This window comes from Hypanus sabinus, chromosome 31 (genome assembly GCF_030144855.1).
Source record: "Hypanus sabinus isolate sHypSab1 chromosome 31, sHypSab1.hap1, whole genome shotgun sequence".
In the NCBI taxonomy this organism is placed as follows: Eukaryota; Metazoa; Chordata; class Chondrichthyes; order Myliobatiformes; family Dasyatidae; genus Hypanus; species Hypanus sabinus.
The window spans coordinates 33,054,369-33,073,132 of NC_082736.1; the positions used below are offsets into that span (position 1 = coordinate 33,054,369).

At 48.0% G+C, this 18,764-nt stretch overlaps 1 protein-coding gene across 1 annotated transcript in view; it reads left to right on the top strand.

Moving 5' to 3' along the window:
• Window positions 1-18,764, top strand: part of pola2 (polymerase (DNA directed), alpha 2) — a 77,576-nt gene that overhangs the window by 2,905 nt on the left and 55,907 nt on the right. Inside the window, exons 2-8 of the mRNA XM_059955361.1 lie at window positions 3,868-3,992; window positions 4,429-4,520; window positions 8,983-9,040; window positions 11,216-11,325; window positions 12,014-12,207; window positions 14,111-14,199; window positions 17,335-17,490. Of these exons, the coding sequence (XP_059811344.1) occupies window positions 3,868-3,992; window positions 4,429-4,520; window positions 8,983-9,040; window positions 11,216-11,325; window positions 12,014-12,207; window positions 14,111-14,199; window positions 17,335-17,490 (824 nt within the window). The remainder of the gene's footprint in view (window positions 1-3,867; window positions 3,993-4,428; window positions 4,521-8,982; window positions 9,041-11,215; window positions 11,326-12,013; window positions 12,208-14,110; window positions 14,200-17,334; window positions 17,491-18,764) is intronic.

The following is an 18,764-nucleotide window of genomic DNA, read 5'->3' on the forward strand; positions in this document are numbered from 1 at the left end:
ATTTAAATGGGTGACCACCGGGAAGTCCTGCCCTTTGCGGTGGGTTTGATGTTGAATTGAACCGATGTTATTGCTGTCAGGTGGGAGGCTACCTGCATCAGGACAGGAATGAAGGTTAACACTGGACGACAAACTTTTTCGGAAGTGTTACTTGCTCAGAAATAACTTTTCTTTATGATAGACCGTTTGTAGCTGAGCACAGACGTAATTTCAAGCTATTTGTGCCATGTAGGAATTTGGAGAAATAAGAAATTAACTTGCATTGAATTAAAAAAACGCAAACATGAGGAAATCTGCAGATGCTGGAAATTCAAGCAACACACGCAAAATGCTGCCTGACGTGCTGCGTTCCACCAGCACTTTGTGTGTGTGTTGCTGAATTGAATTATTAAGCTTTTAATTGCACGATCGTGCTGACACTTTCAGCTAAGCTGAAAATGTTTTGTCGATGATTTTCATTCGTCTGAGGGTTCCCGCTCAAGTGTCCGACACTAATCAGCCAGCATTGATGGATTCCAGTTGCCCTGTTACTGCTTCTCCATGACCGCAATGTCCCGGTGAAACCTTTCACCGTGCTCGTCACCGACGACGCCGAGATGTGCGGGGAAGAAGTCTAAATGGGAAGGCAGGAAATGAATCTTTAATCACAAACCAGAGGAAATCTGCAGACGCTGGAAATCCAAGCAACTCGCTGTAAATGCTCCAGGAGCTTGGAAGGCCAGGCAGCATCTATGGAAAAGAATAAGCAGTCAACATTTTGGCCGGAGACCCTTCATCGGGACTGAATCTTTAGTGACTTGTTGACTTCATGGTTTTCTGTGCTTGAAGCATGTAGTTTGGAGCTCTGGTAGCTGCCAAGAAAAAAAATTTTCAAAAAAATGGTGCCTAGTTCCCTGAAGGCAGAATCTCATGTGGAATGGATGGCGAAGAAAGCTTTTGGTATGCTGGCCTTTATAAATCAGAGCATTGAGTATAGGAGTTGGGATGTAATGTTAAAATTGTACAAGACACTGGTGAGGCCAAATTTGGAGTATTGTGTACAGTTCTGGTCACTGAATTATAGGAAAGATGTCAACAAAATAGAGAGAGTACAGAGGAGATTTACTAGAATGTTACCTGGGTTTCAGCACCTAAGTTACAGAGAAAGGTTGAACAAGTTAGGTTTTTATTCTTTGGAGCGTAGAAAGTTGATGGGGGTCTTGACAGAGGTATTTAAAATTATGAGGGGGATAGATAGAATTGACGTGGATAGGCCTTTTCCATTGGGATTCAAGCAGGAGGACATGAGTTGAGAGTTAGGGGGCAAAAGTTTAGGGGTAACACGAGGGGGAACTTCTTTACTCAGAGAGTGGTAGCTGCGTGGAACGAGCTTCCAGGAAGTGGTAGAGGCAGGTTCAGTATTGTTGTTTAAGGTAAAATTGGATAGGTATATGGACAGGAAAGGAATGGAGGGTTATGGGCTGAGTGCAGGTCAGTGGGATTAGGTGAGAGTAAGCGTTCGGCACGGACTAGAAGGGCCAAGATGGCCTGTTCCCGTGCTGTGATTGTTATAACATCTTTGAATGCCTCCCATGCAATTTTCTCCGGTCCCACTAGGAGCTCTTCGAATTGCCTGTTATTAATGACCTGTTTGACTTGTGAACCAACAAAAATGCCTCCCTTAATCTTGGCATCAGTTACTCTGACTTGAGCCATGAATTGAAATAACAAAATTAGGGGATTTTTTTTTAAAAATGGTGCGTGATCTGGAAGTTTCATGGTGATTTTCATGATCAGCAGCCCAAAGTCCATAAGGTACACACAGGAGAGGGAATAGTGGGACAGATAGCGTGAAAGAGGTCAGGGAGAGAGTGGGTTCGGAAGAGAGAGAGGTTTAAGGAGGGATAGAGAGGGGAGGGGCGTTAGAGAGGAGCGAGTGAGAGGGCAGCTAGGGGAGAATAGTTAGAAAGTATTCAGGAAGCAAAATCTTTGTTGTCCAGTGTTATCACTGAGTCTGTGTTTTCTAGAAGATTCACTGGCTGTTTTATAAGTCAGCTGTTATCACTGGGATGTTATTTCTGGTCTGAGTGTGAGATGGTCACAACTTTTTCAATGGTTCCATTTGACATCAGAATTGTTCAGGATACAACCCGAAAATCTTACTCTCCACAGGCATGCGTGAAACTGAAGAAAAGCCCCAAAGGAAGGATGATGGGAAAACCTTAGAACCCTAAAGCCCCCCTCCCCCTCCCACACACAAGCAGCAGCAAAATATAAAACACTCCCCCCCCCGCCACCTCAGCAAAAAGCATCAACCCCCCCCCCCCCCACCACCCCACCACCACCACTACCCGCCATGCAAGGGATAGCAGGCCCCAAAGAGACTATGATCCAGAGTTCATCAAACCCACTGATACATTCCCCCCCCCCCCCCACCCAGCAGTTTGACCTGCCACAGGCTCTCTCCCTCCATCATGAGGGAGGGAAAGATATTGCCCCTGCCTCAGCGATGTTACAATCTGCAGCTTCGCTTATTCTGACAGCAGCGTACTCTGCTGTCTCGGCGTTCCGATCCTCAGTCAGCGGCACTGGCGAGGAGCCGAGGGTGCGCGTCTCCCTGGTGATACCGAAGGCGCCAGGCCGCTCGGCGAGCCCTGAGAGCGGGAACCCTCCGCCGTGTAAAACCGCCGTTTGAGTGCCGCTGGAGATCACAGACTCCGACTTCTGTTTTGTCCCTCCTTAGTTCGGACTTTCTTCTCGTGACACTTAATAATAGGCCCTGGCCATAAACTTTTTGCCTCTTCCTTGACTGTGAGAGCCTCTGGAGCAGCGTCACCTGATCCAAGAGTCAGCGGTCACACTAAAGAATTCTGGTGAAACGAGTTGTAGTGACGTTGATGTTACAGAATCAGGTTTATTATCACCGGCAGCTGTCATGAAATTTGTTGTCTTCGCAGCAGCAGTATATTGCAATACGTAACGATAGAAAAAATCTGAATTACTGTAATTTTACTTGTATATATTTTATGATATATTTGTGTGTGTGTATAATATGTATATATTTTATATGTATTTTTGACCTTTTTAATAGTTAAGTAAGCCATGCAAAAAATAGAAATAAAAGGCAGTGAGGTGGTGTTCATGGGTTCAATGTCCATTCAGAAATCGGACGGCAGAGGGGAAGAAGCTGTTCCTGAATCGCTGAGTGTGTGTCTTCAGGCTCCTGTACCCCCTCCCTGATGGCAGAGGGGAAGAAGCTGTTCCTGAATCGTTGAGTGTGTGTCTTCAGGCTCCTGTACCCCCTCCCTGATGGCAGAGGGGAAGAAGCTGTTCCTGAATCGTTGAGTGTGTGTCTTCAGGCTCCTGTACCTCCTCCCTGATGGCAGAGGGGAAGAAGCTGTTCCTGAATCGTTGAGTGTGTGTCTTCAGGCTCCTGTACCTCCTCCCTGATGGCAGAGGGGAAGAAGCTGTTCCTGAATCGTTTAGTGTGTGTCTTCAGGCTCCTGTACCTCCTCCCTGATGGCAGAGGGGAAGAAGCTCTCCCTGAATCGTTGAGTGTGTGTCTTCGGGCTCCTGTACCTCCTCCCTGACGATAGCAATGAGAACAAGTCACGACCTGGGTGAGGGGCGACCTTAATGCCGTCTTTCTGAGGCACCGCTCCGTGAAGATGTCCTGGATACCACAGAGGCCAGTGCCCGTGATGGAGCGGACTGAGTTTACAACTCTCTGCAGCTTATTTCGATTCTGTTCAGAAGCCCCTCCCCGATATCAGGCAGTGATGCAGCCAGTCAGAATTCCCTCCATGTACATCGGCAGAAGCGCAGAATGATTGGCGCACATTTTCTCATTCCTGATTGTTTTTCTCTCCCTTTTCTGTGATCGTGCAGTGGCGAACTTCTGCAGCAGGTACCGCTTGAAGGAAGAGGAGATTGTGAACGAATGGATTGCGTTCAGCAGCACGCGGTTGGGGGTTCCCCTGACAGATGACAACCTGGACGTCTTTGAGAGCGAGGTAATTTGGTTGAACCTTACATGTCCTTGGGGCTGTGCGAGTGCTCACGGTATTGAGTCCACACGAATCGCTGGAGCAAGTACTCAGCGGAACAGGCTCGATCCTCGGTGGCGGCAACGACACCGTAGCGGTTAGAGTGACACTGTTACAACGCCAGCGACCTGGGTTTCGATCGCCGCCACTGTCTGTTAGGGGTCTGCGCAGTCTCCCCGTGACCGCGTGGGTTTCCTCAGCGCGATCCGGTTTCCGATCACGTATGGGATACGATTAGCGAGTTGTGGGCGTCGGAAACACACCTATGGACTGGGTTGGTTGTTGGCGCAGGCGACGCTTATTGATATACTTGAGACAAATAAGGTGAATCTTAAACTTTAAAAATCGGTTCTTCTCTCCTCTGGTGTTGCCCATCTTCAGAAAGTGTTCTTGTCTTTGGCAGGTGCTTGTCAAAAAAGTCCATAAGATGGGTCCAGCAACAGGAAAACGAAACTTCCGAGCACCAATACAGGACCTGAACTCACTTGAAGATCTGTATCCTTTTAAACCAAATATAAGTCGTGATTAGACATTGGCTCGGCGGGAGGAGTCAGAGTGGAGGATTGCTACTCTGAGTGGAGGCCTGTGACCAGTGGTGTGCCACAGGGATCAGTGCTGGGTCCATTGTTATTTGTCATCTATATCAATGATCTGGATGATAATGTGGCAAATTGGATCAACAAATTTGCTGATGATACAAAGATTGGAGGTGTAGTGGGCAGTGAGGAAGGTTTTCAAAGCTTGCAGAGGGATTTGGACCAGTTGGAGGAATGGGCTGAAAAATGGCAGATGGAGTTTAATGTGGACAAGTGTGAAGTATTGCACTTTGGAAGGTCAAACCGAGGTAAAACATACAAGGTAAATGGTAGGACACTGAGGAGTGCAGTAGAACAGAGGGATCTGGGAGTACAGGTACATAATTCCCTAAAAGTGGTGTCACAAGTAGATAGGGTTGTAAAGAGAGCTTTTGGTACATTGGCCTTTTATAAATCAAAGTATTGAGTATAAGAGTTGGAATGTTATGGTGAAGTTGTATCAGACATTGGTGAGACCGAATTTGGAGTATTGTGTGCAGTTTTGGTCATTGAATTACAGGAAGGATATTAATAAGGTTGAAAGAGTGCAGAGAAAGTTTACAAGGCTGTTGCCAGGATTTGAGAAACTGAGTTACAGAGAAAGGTTGAATAGGTTAGGACTTTATTCCCTGGAGTGTAGGAGAATGAGGGGTGATTTGATAAAGGTGTATAAAATTATGACGGGTATAGATCGAGTGAATGCAAGCAGGCTTTTTCCACTGAAGCTAGGGGAGAAAAAAAAACAAAGGATATGGGTTAAGAGTGAAGGGGGAAAAGTTTAAAGGGAGCATTAGGGGGGGCTTCTTCACGCAGAGAGTGGTGGGAGTGTGGAATGAGCTGCCAGCTGAAGTGGTGAATGCAGGCTCACTTTTGACATTTAAGAAAAACTTGGACAGGTACATGGATGAGAGGGGTTTGGAGGGATATGGCCCAGGTGCAAGTCAGTGGGACTAGGCAGAAAAACGGTGCGGCACAGCCAAGAAGGGCCAAAAGGCCTGTTTCTGTGCTGTAATGTTCTATGGTAAAACTTCCTCCTCCTCATTTTCAGGCGAGAGGTAATGTTATAAAGAATAGAAAGGGTGCAGAGGAGATTTATAAGGAAGTTGCCTGGATTGGGGAGCATGCCTTATGAGAACAGGTTGAGTGAACTCGGCCTTTTCTCCTTGGAGCGACGGAGGATGAGAGGTGACCTGACAGAGGTGTATAAGATGAAGAGAGGCCTTGATCGTGTGGATAGCCAGTGGCTGTTTCCCAGGCTGAAATGACTAGCACGAGAGGGCACAGGTTTAAGGGACTCAGGGGATGTCAGAGTTAAGTTTTCCACACAGAGAGTGGTGAGTGCGTGGAATGCACTACCAGCGACGGTGGTGGAGGTGGACACAATAGGGTCCATTAAGAGACTCTTAGAGAGGTACACGGAGCTTAGAAAAAATAGAGGGCTCTGCGGTAGGGAAATTCTAGATAGTTTCTAGAGTAGGTGACAGGGTCAGCACAACATTGTGGACCGAAGGGCCTGTAACGCGCTGTAGGTTTCTATGAGAGTAGAAACAGGACCTGTGGCTGTACTCCCCTTCCACCCATTTTCAGTCTTCCCATTTTGTGCTCCCCATGTTCCCACCAACCCCAGATTTTACCACTCGGCTCAGCTTCAAATTAAATTCATTATCAAAGTGCATACGTGTCACCATCGTCGGCCCTGAGATTCATTTTCCTGTGGTCTCTCACAGTGAGTACAAAGAAACACTAAGGAATCAGTGAAAAGCTGCACGTAAGACAGACAAATGACCAACGTGTAAAGAGAAAACAACCAGCTATGCAAATACAGAAAGGAAAAATTAATAATAATAGTAAATAAATAAGCAGGAGCCCCAGCCACCCAGGCCGTGCTCTCTTCTCGCTCCTGCCATTGGGAAGGAGGTACAGGAGCCTCAGGACTCACACCAACACACACCAAGCACTGGAGGAATTCAGCAGGCCAGGCAGTATCGATAGGAGGGAGAAAAGTGCAGTCGACATTTCTTCTGCCAGCGATGAGGTCCTTGGCGTTTCTGTATCTCTGGGATTTTACGGGATGGGGTTGCCGGCCCACGCCCAACCCTCCTCCTCCCGCAGGCGGGCTCGGCACCATCCGTGGCAGAGGTGGCACGTGCGTGCTTTGGGGAATGAACTTCCCAAGATTTACTTTGAACTCCAACCGGCGGCACGTTGTCGGGATGCAGAGGAGAACGTAATCCGCCAGAGGGGGATCCCATGTGTTCACAGGGTGAGCGTGCAGGAGGCACACGGTTGGCGCAGGAGGTGAGGGTCGAGCTTGCGTCGCCGGAGTTACGAGGCAGCAGTTCTATTCACTGCACCCTGCTGTGACTCCAGGAAGAGGAGGTCGAGGGAACAGGCCAAGCCTCATTGAAAGATCGGCGGTGGATAGGGGGAGCAGCTTCAAGCTCCTGGGCGTCAACATCTCTGGAAATCGAGCCTGGGTCCAACATTTCGATGGCACTACGATGAAGCAGTATTTCACTGGGAGTTCGAGGAGATTTGGTAGGCCAGCAAAGACACTCATGGATTTCTACGGACGGAGAGCACTCTAACTGGTTGTACCAGTGTGTGTGTGTGTGTGTGGTCGTGCGGAGGGGCCCACTGCACAGGATCGGGCAAAGCTTTTGTAAGTTGAGCCGTGTCCTTCATGGGCAGTAGCCTCCGCAGGGTTGGGTACATCTTCGAAAGGCGGCGTCCATCGTTTATGGCTCCCCTCAAGCTCAAGTTGGTCATCTGACCATGCCCGTATGCAACCGAACAGATCAACGTTTCTCCGGACCGCAGTGCTCCCACGACGCACACAGCACAAAGACCACAAATAAATTAATAAAATCTCATTCAAACTGCATGTGGTATGCAGTGCAGATGAATGGGAAACACCGCCCAGGGCGTGCCCTCTTCTCTCTGCTCCCATCAAAGGGGAAGTATATAAAACCCTGAAATCCCCGAAACCTCGGCTCTTTATTCCTCTCCACAGATGCTGCCCGACCTGCCGAGCTCCTCCCAACATTTTGTGTGTTCCTCTGGATTTCCAGCAATCTGCAGCATCTCCCGTGCTTACGATTTTCACCTCTGCATCTGAATAGCTGTACGAGATCTGTCAGGGTCCTTTCAAAAGTACATCTAAGGAAGCTACCTGACAGAAGAAAGGGTGGCGAGCTTCTCTCTCATTGGGAGTTAAATTATTCTCTTGTTTATCCAAAGGAAGGATAAATTGATAGATTCTTGATTAGGGATACGGGGAGAAGGCTGAGAGGGAAATGGATCAGCCATGATGAAATGGCGGAACATACTCGATGAACCAAATGGCGGAACATACTGCTCCTATACCTTATGGTCTAAATAAAACGAGATTCTGCCGATGCTGGACTTTTGAGGAACGCGCAGAAAATACCGGAGCAACTCAGCAGGTCAGGCAGCATCTATGGAGGGAAATAAATAATCGACGTTTCGGGCCAAGGCCCTTCATCAGAACTGGAAAGGAAGGGGGAAGAAGCCCGAATAAGAAAGTTGGGTGGGGGGGGGGGATGGAGGACAAGGTGGCAGGTGATAGGTGAGACCAGGTGAAGGTGGGTGGGAGGGAGATGAAGTTAGAAGCTGTGATGTGATGGGTAGAAGAGGCTGGAGAAGGAGGAATCTGATAGGAGAGGACCATGGAAGAAAGGGGAGGAGGAGGAGAACCAGAGGGAGGTGAGGAGGTTTGAGAGGGAAACCAGAATGGGCTATGGAGAAACAGATGAGGGAGGGGTGAGAAAGAACCAGAAGCTAGAGAAATTGATGTTCATGCCATCAGGTTGGAGGCTAACCCAGATGGAATATGAGGTGCTGCTCCTCCAGCGTGAGAGCGGCCTCATTGTGGCAGAAGAGGCGTGGATGGACATTTTGGAATGGGAATGGGTGGCCAACGGGAAATCTGGCCATTTGTTCAAGTTTAAATTACCATTCAACCGTACATGAATAGAACCAAATGTGAAACCGCGTTCCTCTGGGGCCAAGGTACAAAACATAGTACCAACAGTCATACACAGCACAAGGTGCATAGATCCCATTCACGACAGCAGTCAGACAAAAAGGAACTAATATAGCCCAAGTCTCTGAGTGACGTGTCCTGCAGATTGATGGTGCATGGATGATTGTCGGCAAGAACAAGCCCTCGGCGGCCCGCAATCGAACACGCACAATCCGCCATGGTTTTTTCGAGCACACACTGGAGGGCAACACCAACGGACAGAGCGAAGGTGCATAAGATAACGTGGCCAGTTTGGAACAGTAAGAGGGTAATTTGTAGGTAGCAGTAGTAACTGTGAGTTCCCTTGAGACCAACATGTTTACTTAACACTGGCCAGTGTTCAAGCCGAGGTGGAGGAAGAGGATCTGCTGGACTCGTACGCCACACCAGGAAGGGTATGTACCTCTTTCTCTCATGGATTCCCTCCTCTAGTGCTTTGCTAAATCTGTGGTGCAACTTGAGAACCGCCTGGACCGCGTGTCCTCCCCACGATTCCAGATTCAGATCGATATTTGTACAATGCAATTCTTCGTTTGCATTAACGGCCTAGGACGTGCTGGGGGTGGGGGGGAGCTGCCCGCACATGTCACCACGTACTCCGGTGCCAACGTAGCAGACCCACAACGTTCAGCAGAGCGAGCAACAGCAAAACAAGCCCCTTCCCTCCCTTCCCTGCACATTCGTGTGTCTAACAGCCTCTTAAACACCTCAGTCGTACGGCCTTCACCACCCCGGTAACACATTCCGGGCACCCACCAGTATCGGAATCAGGTTTAATATCACCAGCGGGTGTCATGAAATGTTTTAACTTTGTGGCAGCAGTACAATGCAATACATGATAAATATACTTCTATAAGAAGCTCAATTATAGCAAGTACGTGTGTAGGCCTCCGTTAGTCTCGATAGACCATGGATTTCCAGGGCGCAAGCCTGGACAAGGTTCTTCTTTATGGAAGACTGACAGTTGCCCAAGCTGCAAGTCTCCCCTCTCCACGCCACCGATGTTGTCCAAGGGAAGGGCATATGCATGTTAAATTAGAAATAGTGCAAAAACAGCACAGCAATTTAAAAAAAAGTAGTGAGGCAGTGTTCATGGGTTCAGTGTCCATTCAGAAATCGGATGGCAGAGGGGAAGAAGCTGTTCCTGAATCACTGAGTGTGTGTCTTCAGGCTCCTGTACCTCCTCCCTGATGGTAGCAATGAGAAGAGGGCACATCCTGGGTGATGGGGGTCACTAACCTTTTTGAGGCATCGCTCCTTGACAATATCCTGGATACCACTCTCTTTGTTTTAAAAAAAAACTTGCCCCGCATATCTCCTTTAAACTTCCCCCCACTCACTTTTAAACCTATATCCTCTGGTTTTTACAAGGAAATTTGCAGATACTGGAAATCCAAGCAGCACACACAAATTGCTGGTGGAACGCAGCAGGCCAGGCATTTTGTGTGTCCTCTGGTTTTTGACATTTCTGCCCCAGGCAAAATAAAGATTCTGACCGCCTTTCGTAAATATATAAACGTCAAACTGTAAGTAACTGCCGACACCCTGGTGAAGGGTCTCAGCCTGAAACATCGACTGTTTATTCCCCTCCATAGATGCTGCCTGGTGCGTCCAGCATCTTGTGTGTGTTGTAACCTGAAGTGTGGTTGTTATAGTTTGCACTGGTTCAGATTCAGATCTGCTGTAGTGTGCAAAAGTCTCGTATAGCTAGGGAGCCTAAGACTTACGTACATTATTGTAGTAAGTTTATGTATTGCACTGTACTGCTGCAGCGAAAAATACGAATTTCATGACATGTAAGAGATGATAAATCTGATATCGGTCTTTAATGTGGACTGAGAGCAGGAAGTGGGCAGGGGGAGGATTGGGAAAAGGGGAAGGGAGAGGCGAGGGAGCGAGGAGCACCAGAGAGATATTCTGTCATGATCAATAAACCAATTGTTTGGAATCAAGTGGCCTTGCCTGGTGTCTCAGGGCTGGGTGTGTCTGTATCCACACCAATCTCTTCCCCGACCCCCCACCACCCCTGGCGCTGCTTCTCTGCCCCCTTCCACACACCCCTCCCGCGGCACTCCTCCCTCACCATTCCCAACATCTTTTTCTCCTGCCAGATTTACAGACTCGCTCTCCGCTTCCAGTTGACAAATGCCTCAGGTACCCTAACTACTGTATGTGTGCCAAAGACCTTTACATCTAAAGATGCGGTAAAGTGTGCGTTTTGGACCAATAACCAACCAGCCAGCAACTGTTGCCACATATTCCGGCGCCAGCGTAGCATACCCACAATATTCAGCAGAACAATACGACGTGCCTCTCTGCCACTCACTCACCTCCAACCCCAGACAGACCGCCTCCAGGCCTCCGACTTCCAAGTTCCCGGACTGGCAGACATCAGTCCTGACCCGCTGACTGCCGGCAGGTGGCCAGTTGCACATTATTCTTGTGCAGAATCGCTCCTCAGATGGACAGCGACGCTGGGCTTTTGAACTCGGACTCCCTTTGCGGCTCCGGGCTCAGTTTTGTGGGTCGCTCATGCTCCGTGCTTCCCTAAAACTTGTTCCCTTTTGCAGGCTGCTTCACAGAAACGGTCGCTGACCACCCCGGAGAACCGGCAATCGAAGAAGGCGTCGGCCGCCCGCAGCCCGCGGATCCTCTTCTCCCCGGCCTCCTTCTCTCCCAGGTAACCGTCCGCGATGCCAGCTGAGCCTGATGAGCACAAGAGGGCCCTGCAGGGTGCTGGAAGTCTTGAGAAACGGGCACAAAATGCTGGAGGAACCTAGCAAGGCAGGGTAATGAATGGCCTTATCATTTTAGGGTGTTTGGAGGAAAGTATGGGAGGGAGTTACGTCAGAGTTTGACATTTTGTTCGAGCTGTCGAGGTGGTGGTCCAGGCAGATACACTAGGGACATTTTTTAAAAACCATCGACCTGCAGCTGAGCCATGGCCCCTCCCATCCACACAGTTATCCAAGCTCGTTCCACACTTGCACAAGTGGAGAAGATTCCCTATCTAATGGGTTTTAAAAAATGTCCCTAGTGTATCTGCCTGGACCACCACCTCGGCAGCTCGAACAATATGTCAAACTCTGACGTTCCTCCCCCCATACTTTCCTCCAAACACCCTAAAATGATAAGACCATAAGATATAGGGGCAGGATTAGCCCATCGAGTCTGCTCCGCCATTTCATCATGGCTGATCCATTTTCCCTCTTAGCCCCAGTCTCCTGCCCTCTCCCCGTATCCCTTCATGCCCTGAATCTATCAACCTCCGCCCTAAATATACCCAATGACTTGGCCTGTGGCAAAGAATTCCACAGATCCACCACTCTCTGGCTAAAGAAGTTGCTCCTCACCTATTCTCCCCGCAGTGCCACCCCGTCGCAGAAGTACGGCTCCAGAACTAACCGCGGCGAGGTGGTCTCCTCCTTCGGCGTGGTCCGCGGGGCCGCGTGGCGCGGTGCGGGGGGCAGGAGCGCCAGCGTGCAGCTCTTCACCGCCCCCGAGGACTCGGTCACGACGAGGTTTAAGCACATGTTCCAGAAGCTCTACGACATCCGAGAAGGTAATGGCCGCCCCGTGGCTACGTTCGGGTTTCACGAGCTTCATTGGCTCCGGGGAACATCCCCGGAAGTCGGGAACGCCGTTTAAAAAAAAAAGCGATGGTTGCAGCCGTTCTCTCAAATGTTCCCAAAGCCCAGACCGAAGAAAGAGAAGGAAGTCTAGAAGTTAAGAAAAAAGAAAATTGGGCACCACGGTAGTGTAGGGGTTAACGAGATATTACAGTAGACAATAATTTGTTTTGGAGGTGGCTGGCAGAGGGAGGGAGCGCCTGGCCCCCTCCTTTGGTAGGGGATGCCTCACCGCCCCGACACCCGAAGGTAAAGTTAAACCACAAGAAAAGTGACCGCCTCCGCCCCGAGCGCATTGACTGACCCAGTGCAGGACGTCCTCGGTTAGCTGGCGTTGAAAAGGGTGAGCCCGTAAAGGGAACGAGGTCCTGGGGTCAGCGTTGTGGCCATGAACTCCACAGATTTGCCATCCTCTGGCTAAAGAAATTCTTCCTCATTTCTATTCTAAAGTGAGGCCCTTTGTATTATAAGACCATAAGACAGAGGAGCAGAATTAGGCCATCTGGCCCATCGAGTCTGCTCTGCCATTCAATTACGGCTGATCCTTTTCTTGGTCTCCTCCTCAACCCCAGTTCCCAGCCTTCTCCCCGTAACCTTTGATGCCATGTCCAATCAATCTCTGCCTTAAATACACCCAATGATCTGGCCTCCACAGCTCTTGTGGCAACAAATTCCACAAATTCACCACCCTCTGGCTGAGGAAATTTCTCTGCATCTGTTTTGAAAGGGCGCCCCTCTATCCTGAGGCAGATTCTCCCACCATGGGAAACATCCTTTCCACATCTACTCTGTCTAGGCCTTTCAACATTCGAAAGGTTTCAATGAGATCCCCCCCTCATCCTTCTGAATTCCAGCGTGTACAGACCCAGAGCCATCAAACGTTCCTCGTATGATCACCCTTTCATTCCTGGAATCATCTTGTGCAACTCCTCTGGACCGTCTCCAATGCCAGCACATCTTTTCTAAGATGAGAAGCCCAAAACTGTTCACAGTACTCAAGGTGAGGCCTCACCAGTGCCTTATAAATCCTCAGCATCACATCCTTGCTGTTTTAGAACTGATAAAATTACAGCACAGTAATTGGTCCTTTGGCAAACGACCTTTTAATCTATTGAAAACATTCCAACTTTTCCCTCCTATACTACATATTGAATCTGTAATATATTTAATAATTGTCTCATACTCTTACTATACACCTGTACACCTGCTCGTCAATCCATATATCTCATCAGCCAATCCTGTGGCAGCAACTCAATGCATAAAAGCATGCAGACATGGTCAGGAGGTTCGGTTGCTCAGACCAAACGTCAGAGTGCGAAAGAAACGTGATCGAAGTGGCCCTGGAATGACTGTTGGCGCCAGATGGGGTGGTTTGAGTATCTTAGAAACTGCTCATCTCCATTGGTGTTGGTCCATGGCATAAAAGGTTGGGAACGTCTGGTCTAGGGTTTACGGAGAATGGTGCGAGAAACACAAAAACATCTGGTGATCGGCAGTTCAGTGGGTGAAAGCGCCTCGTTAATGAGAGAGGTCAGAGGAGAATGGCCAGACCGGGTCAAGATGACGGGAAGGCGACAGTAACTCAAATAACCACACGTTACAGCAGTGGTGTTCAGGGGAGCATCTTGTGTCATGTCTTGCAGTGGATTGACTATAGCAGTAGGAAGAACACTGAGGGCTCTTTATTAGGCAGAGGAGATACCTGTGTATTTAATCCTTGGTATTTGATATTGCCTTCCTGGGTGGGTGAAACTTCTTGCTCACAAGACTTGAAGCATGAGATTGTTGGGGGGGAAAGTAGGAATTCCTGATTCCTGACTTTGTTTCCCATTTCAGTTTTAAACTACAGAATTGAGGACTTGGCCCAGTCTTTGTCAGATCATCACAACATCGAGGACTTCAGGCCAGTTGCGACGCTGGCACAGGTGAGATGCCGAACGGTAGGAGCAGGCTGTAGTCTTTGATCGAGGTCTGTTTGGGGGGGGGTGGTCATTGCTTCTGCTGGTGTGGGAGGAGGGAAGGAGGGGGCAAAGCCAAAAGAGGCTTTCCTCGCTCTTGGACCTGGGCCCTGCCACTTTGAGTGGCTCACGGGCATGGGACCCGCTGTCTCGTTTCAGCCTGCAGCCGACCATTCCTATCTGGCCCGGCGCTTAAAAGTGGTCAAACAACAGCTTGTCCCTCAGTCTTGGGTCCAGGCTCCACTGCTTCGCTTCTGTTCTGACGCGTGGAATCAGGTTTGTGGTTATGTAATTGGTTTTAAATCAGAAGTTCTTGAGATTGTAATGCATCCAGGCGTTTACGATCTGGATGTTAAATGTCTTTATGCCACCTGCTGGTAATATCCAGTATTACCTCCATTGTATTATCGCTCTTCCTAAGAAACCTGGGGCAATAGAATGTGAATGACACAGGACCATAAGTTTAATGAGTCATATCACCAAGATACTTCTAAGCTTTTGTCATCAAAATTCTAAAAGTAAGATACAAGCTGAAATAGGTAAAGAACAATGTGGTTTTGCAAAACTCAAAGGTAGAAGAAACGGGATATTGATGTTAAGGATACTATCACAACGAGCTACTCAAGTGCAAAAAGATTTGTTTGTTTTATCGACTACACAAAAGCATTTGATACAGTGAAGCACAATAAGTTATTTGAACTATTACAGGAAACTCTAGATCTAGATTCGAAAGACCTCCGCCTAATCAGAAATCTGTACTGGGAACAAACTGCCGCTGTAAGAACAGATGGAGAAGTGAGTCAGTTTACGAAAATCAAGAGAGGCATTAGACAAGGGGGTATTCCCCCCCCCCCCCGATTTGTTTAATGTGTACAGTGAAACAATATTACAAAAAATAAGAGACATCTTGGGAATCAAAGTTAGCGGTGAAAGCATCAATATTTTCAGATATGCGGATGACACTGTTAATTGCAAGTACGGAGGAAGAACTACAAAGCTTAATTGATATAGTTGTTGAAGAAAGTGCAAAAATGGGTTTACCTATCAATTGCAAAAAGACAGTGTATGGTGATATCCACAAAGAAGGAGAATCCTATCTGCAGGCTGACAATAAACAGAGAAGACATAAAACAAATACAGAACTTTTGTTACTTAGGAAGCTGGGTGACATCAGATGGCAGAGGGGACACGGACGTCAAAAAAAGAATAGGGATGGCAAAAGACACCTTTACGAGAATGAAGAGTATATTGACCAACACCAAATTAGGCATGACAACCTGCATCAGAGTACTGAAATGTTACGTTTATCCAGTTATGTTATATGGTTCAGAATTTTGGGCAATATCCAGTAACATGAGGAAACAAACTGAAGCAGCAGAGATGTGGTTTTTGAGGAGGATGCAAAGAATATCATGGGCGAAACGAGTATCTAATGAGGATGTCATGAACAGACCAAGCACAAAAAGAGAAATGATGTATGAGATCATGATAAGGCAACGTAACTTCATGGGACATGTGCTTAGGAAAGAGGAGTTAGAATGCACGGTAATTATGGGAAAGATTGAAGGGAAGAAAGCAAGAGGAAGGCAAAGGCAAATGATGATGGAGGTGGCAGCCAGAGAACTGGAAATGAATACCAATAAATTGATCCACTTGACCCAAAACAGGAGTGTGTGGGCCATGGCAGACAAAGCTCAAACTGGGCATGGCACCTGATAAGGGTGATGATGCCTCCATTGAGAAGTTGTGGCTTTATGCCACCTGCTGGTAATGTTTGGAATTTCAGCCATTGAAAAGTGACTTTATACTGCCAACACACACACTCTCTCTCTCTCTCTCTCACACACACACACTCTCTCTCTCTCTCTCTCACACACACACACACTCTCTCTCTCTCTCTCACACACACACACACTCTCTCTCTCTCTCTCACACACACACTCTCTCTCTCTCTCTCACACACACACACACACACACACACACACACACACACACACACACACACTAGGCCAGGCAGCGTCAATGGGGATGAGAAAAGTACAGTCATTTCCTTCATCTGGCATTGTCTCCATTAAAGATCATCTTTAATTGCCATGTACGCTTAGAGGCCACTTTATTAGCTACACCCGTAAAGCTGCTCGTTAATGCAGATATCTAATCAGCCAATCACGTGGCAGCAACTCAAAGCACAAAAGTGTACAAACACGGTCAAGAGGTTCAGTTTTTGTTCAGACCAAACGTCAGAATGGGGGAGGAAATGTGACCTAACTGACCTAATTGACAGTGGAACGATTGTTGGAGTAACTCAGGATCTGCTGATCCCCTGAGCTCTCCATGCATAGGTTACAGAGATTGGCATGAGAAACAGGAAAGCATCCAGTGAGCGGCAGTTCTGTGGGCAAAAACGCCTTGTTAATGAGAGAGGTCAGAGGCTGTCTGGCCACAGTAACTCAAATGGTCCTGCCAAAGGGTCTCAGCCCAAAACATCGGGTGAGAGGGGTAGTCGATGTTTCAATTCAAACCCTGCATAATCCTGGGATGGCAGGATTTTCATATGAAGAAAGACTGGATCGACTAGGCTTATACTCGCTGGAATTTAGAAGATTGAGGGGGGATTTTATTGAAATATATAAAATTCTAAAGGGATTGGACAGGCTAGATGCAGGAAGATTATTCCCGATGTTGGGGAAGTCCAGAACGAGGGGTCACAGTTTAAGGATAAAGGGGAAGCCTTTTAGGTCCGAGATGAGGAAAAACTTCTTCACACAGAGAGTGGTGAATCTGTGGAATTCTCTGCCACAGGAGACAGTTGAGACCTGTTCATTGGCTATATTTAAGAGGAAGTTAGATGTGCTCCTTGTGGTTAAAGGGATCGGGGGTATGGAGAGAAAGCAGGTACAGGGGTTTTGAGTTGGACCATACTGAATGGCAGTGCAGGCTCGAAGGGCCGAATGGCCTACTCCTGCACCTATTTTCTATGTTTCTATAATAAATTGGCTCCTGCTTTATCCATTGCATTGAAAATAATTACCCTGTCTTTATGCCAGCTGCTGGTAATGTTCGGTATTGCAGCCCTTGAGAACTTAATTACATGTATTGCAGGAAACAGTGAAGTTTCTGGGACAGATCGCCTGTGACAGCAATGGAAAGCTGAACGCAAAGTCAGTGATGTTGCAGGGAGATCTGGAGCACTCAGCGGGAATGCAAGTTCCGGTGGATCTGTCGGAGCTAAAGGAATACTCTCTCTTCCCGGGGCAGGTACGTGGAGCTGTCAGAGTGCGTTCGGTCCATGCGTGTTTGAGCTGCATCAAGGCTCGTTCACCGCTGGGCGCTATGTGTGACCTTTTGCGAGACTCGAGATACGACCTCTCACTGTACATACTGTTTATTCAGAATCACTATAATTTGCACAGTGCGCATTCAGACATAACGTAAAAATATTTACTCAGGTACGTGAAGGACATAAGAAATAAAATCATTTCAATTTAATTTTTTTTTTAATTGGAATATCAAAAAGTTTATTAACGGACCAAAATTGTTTCCGTAATTAAAAATGTTGAGACCACTGACAGATTTTCACACTGCGTTCAGGCTTTGATAATTATGGCCCGGTGGCAGAAGGTTGGGTGGAATGGGAAATATTTTACCCAGTGTGCATTGCAGCAGGGAAACCACTCTATAGGTTAAGCTAGGGATAGTCTTAAGTATATCGTCATGGGCGCACAGTGATAGAAAGGTTATCAGTGTAGTGTCTGAATCAGGTTTTTTATCTCTGACCTGCGTCGTGAAATTTCTTGTTTTGTGGCAACTGTACATACAAATTACTATAAGTTAGAAGAAGTTACAGAGAGGCTGAGCAAAAAGTGCTAAAAGGCAGCATATTGTTGAGTAAACACGAAGCAGATGCTGTGGTCAAAGCAACACGTACAAACAAGCTGGAGGAACTTCCACGGATGCAGTCCAACCTGCTGAGTTCCTCCAGCTCGTTTGAGTGTATTGTTGAGGTAGTGTTCAGAGGCCCGATGTGAGGGGAAGAAGCTGTTCCTGAATCGCTGAATGTGTGTCTTCAGGCTCCTGTACCTCCTCCCTGATGGCAGAGGGGAAGAAGCTGTTCCTGAATCGCTGAATGTGTGTCTTCAGGCTCCTGTACCTCCTCCCTGATGGCAGAGGGGAAGAAGCTGTTCCTGAATCGCTGAGTGTGTGTCTTCAGGCTCCTGTACCTCCTCCCTGATGGCAGAGGGGAAGAAGCTGTTCCTGAATCACTGAGTGTGTGTCTTCAGGCTCCTGTACCTCCTCCCTGATGGCAGAGGGGAAGAAGCTGTTGCTGAAACACTGAGTGTGTGTCTTCAGGCTCCTGTACCTCCTCCCTGATGGCAGAGGGGAAGAAGCTGTTCCTGAAACACTGAGTGTGTGTCTTCAGGCTCCTGTACCTCCTCCCTGACGGCGGAGGGGAAGAAGCTGTTCCTGAATCGTTGAGTGTGTGTCTTCAGGCTCCTGTACCTCCTCCCTGATGGCGGAGGGGAAGAAGCTGT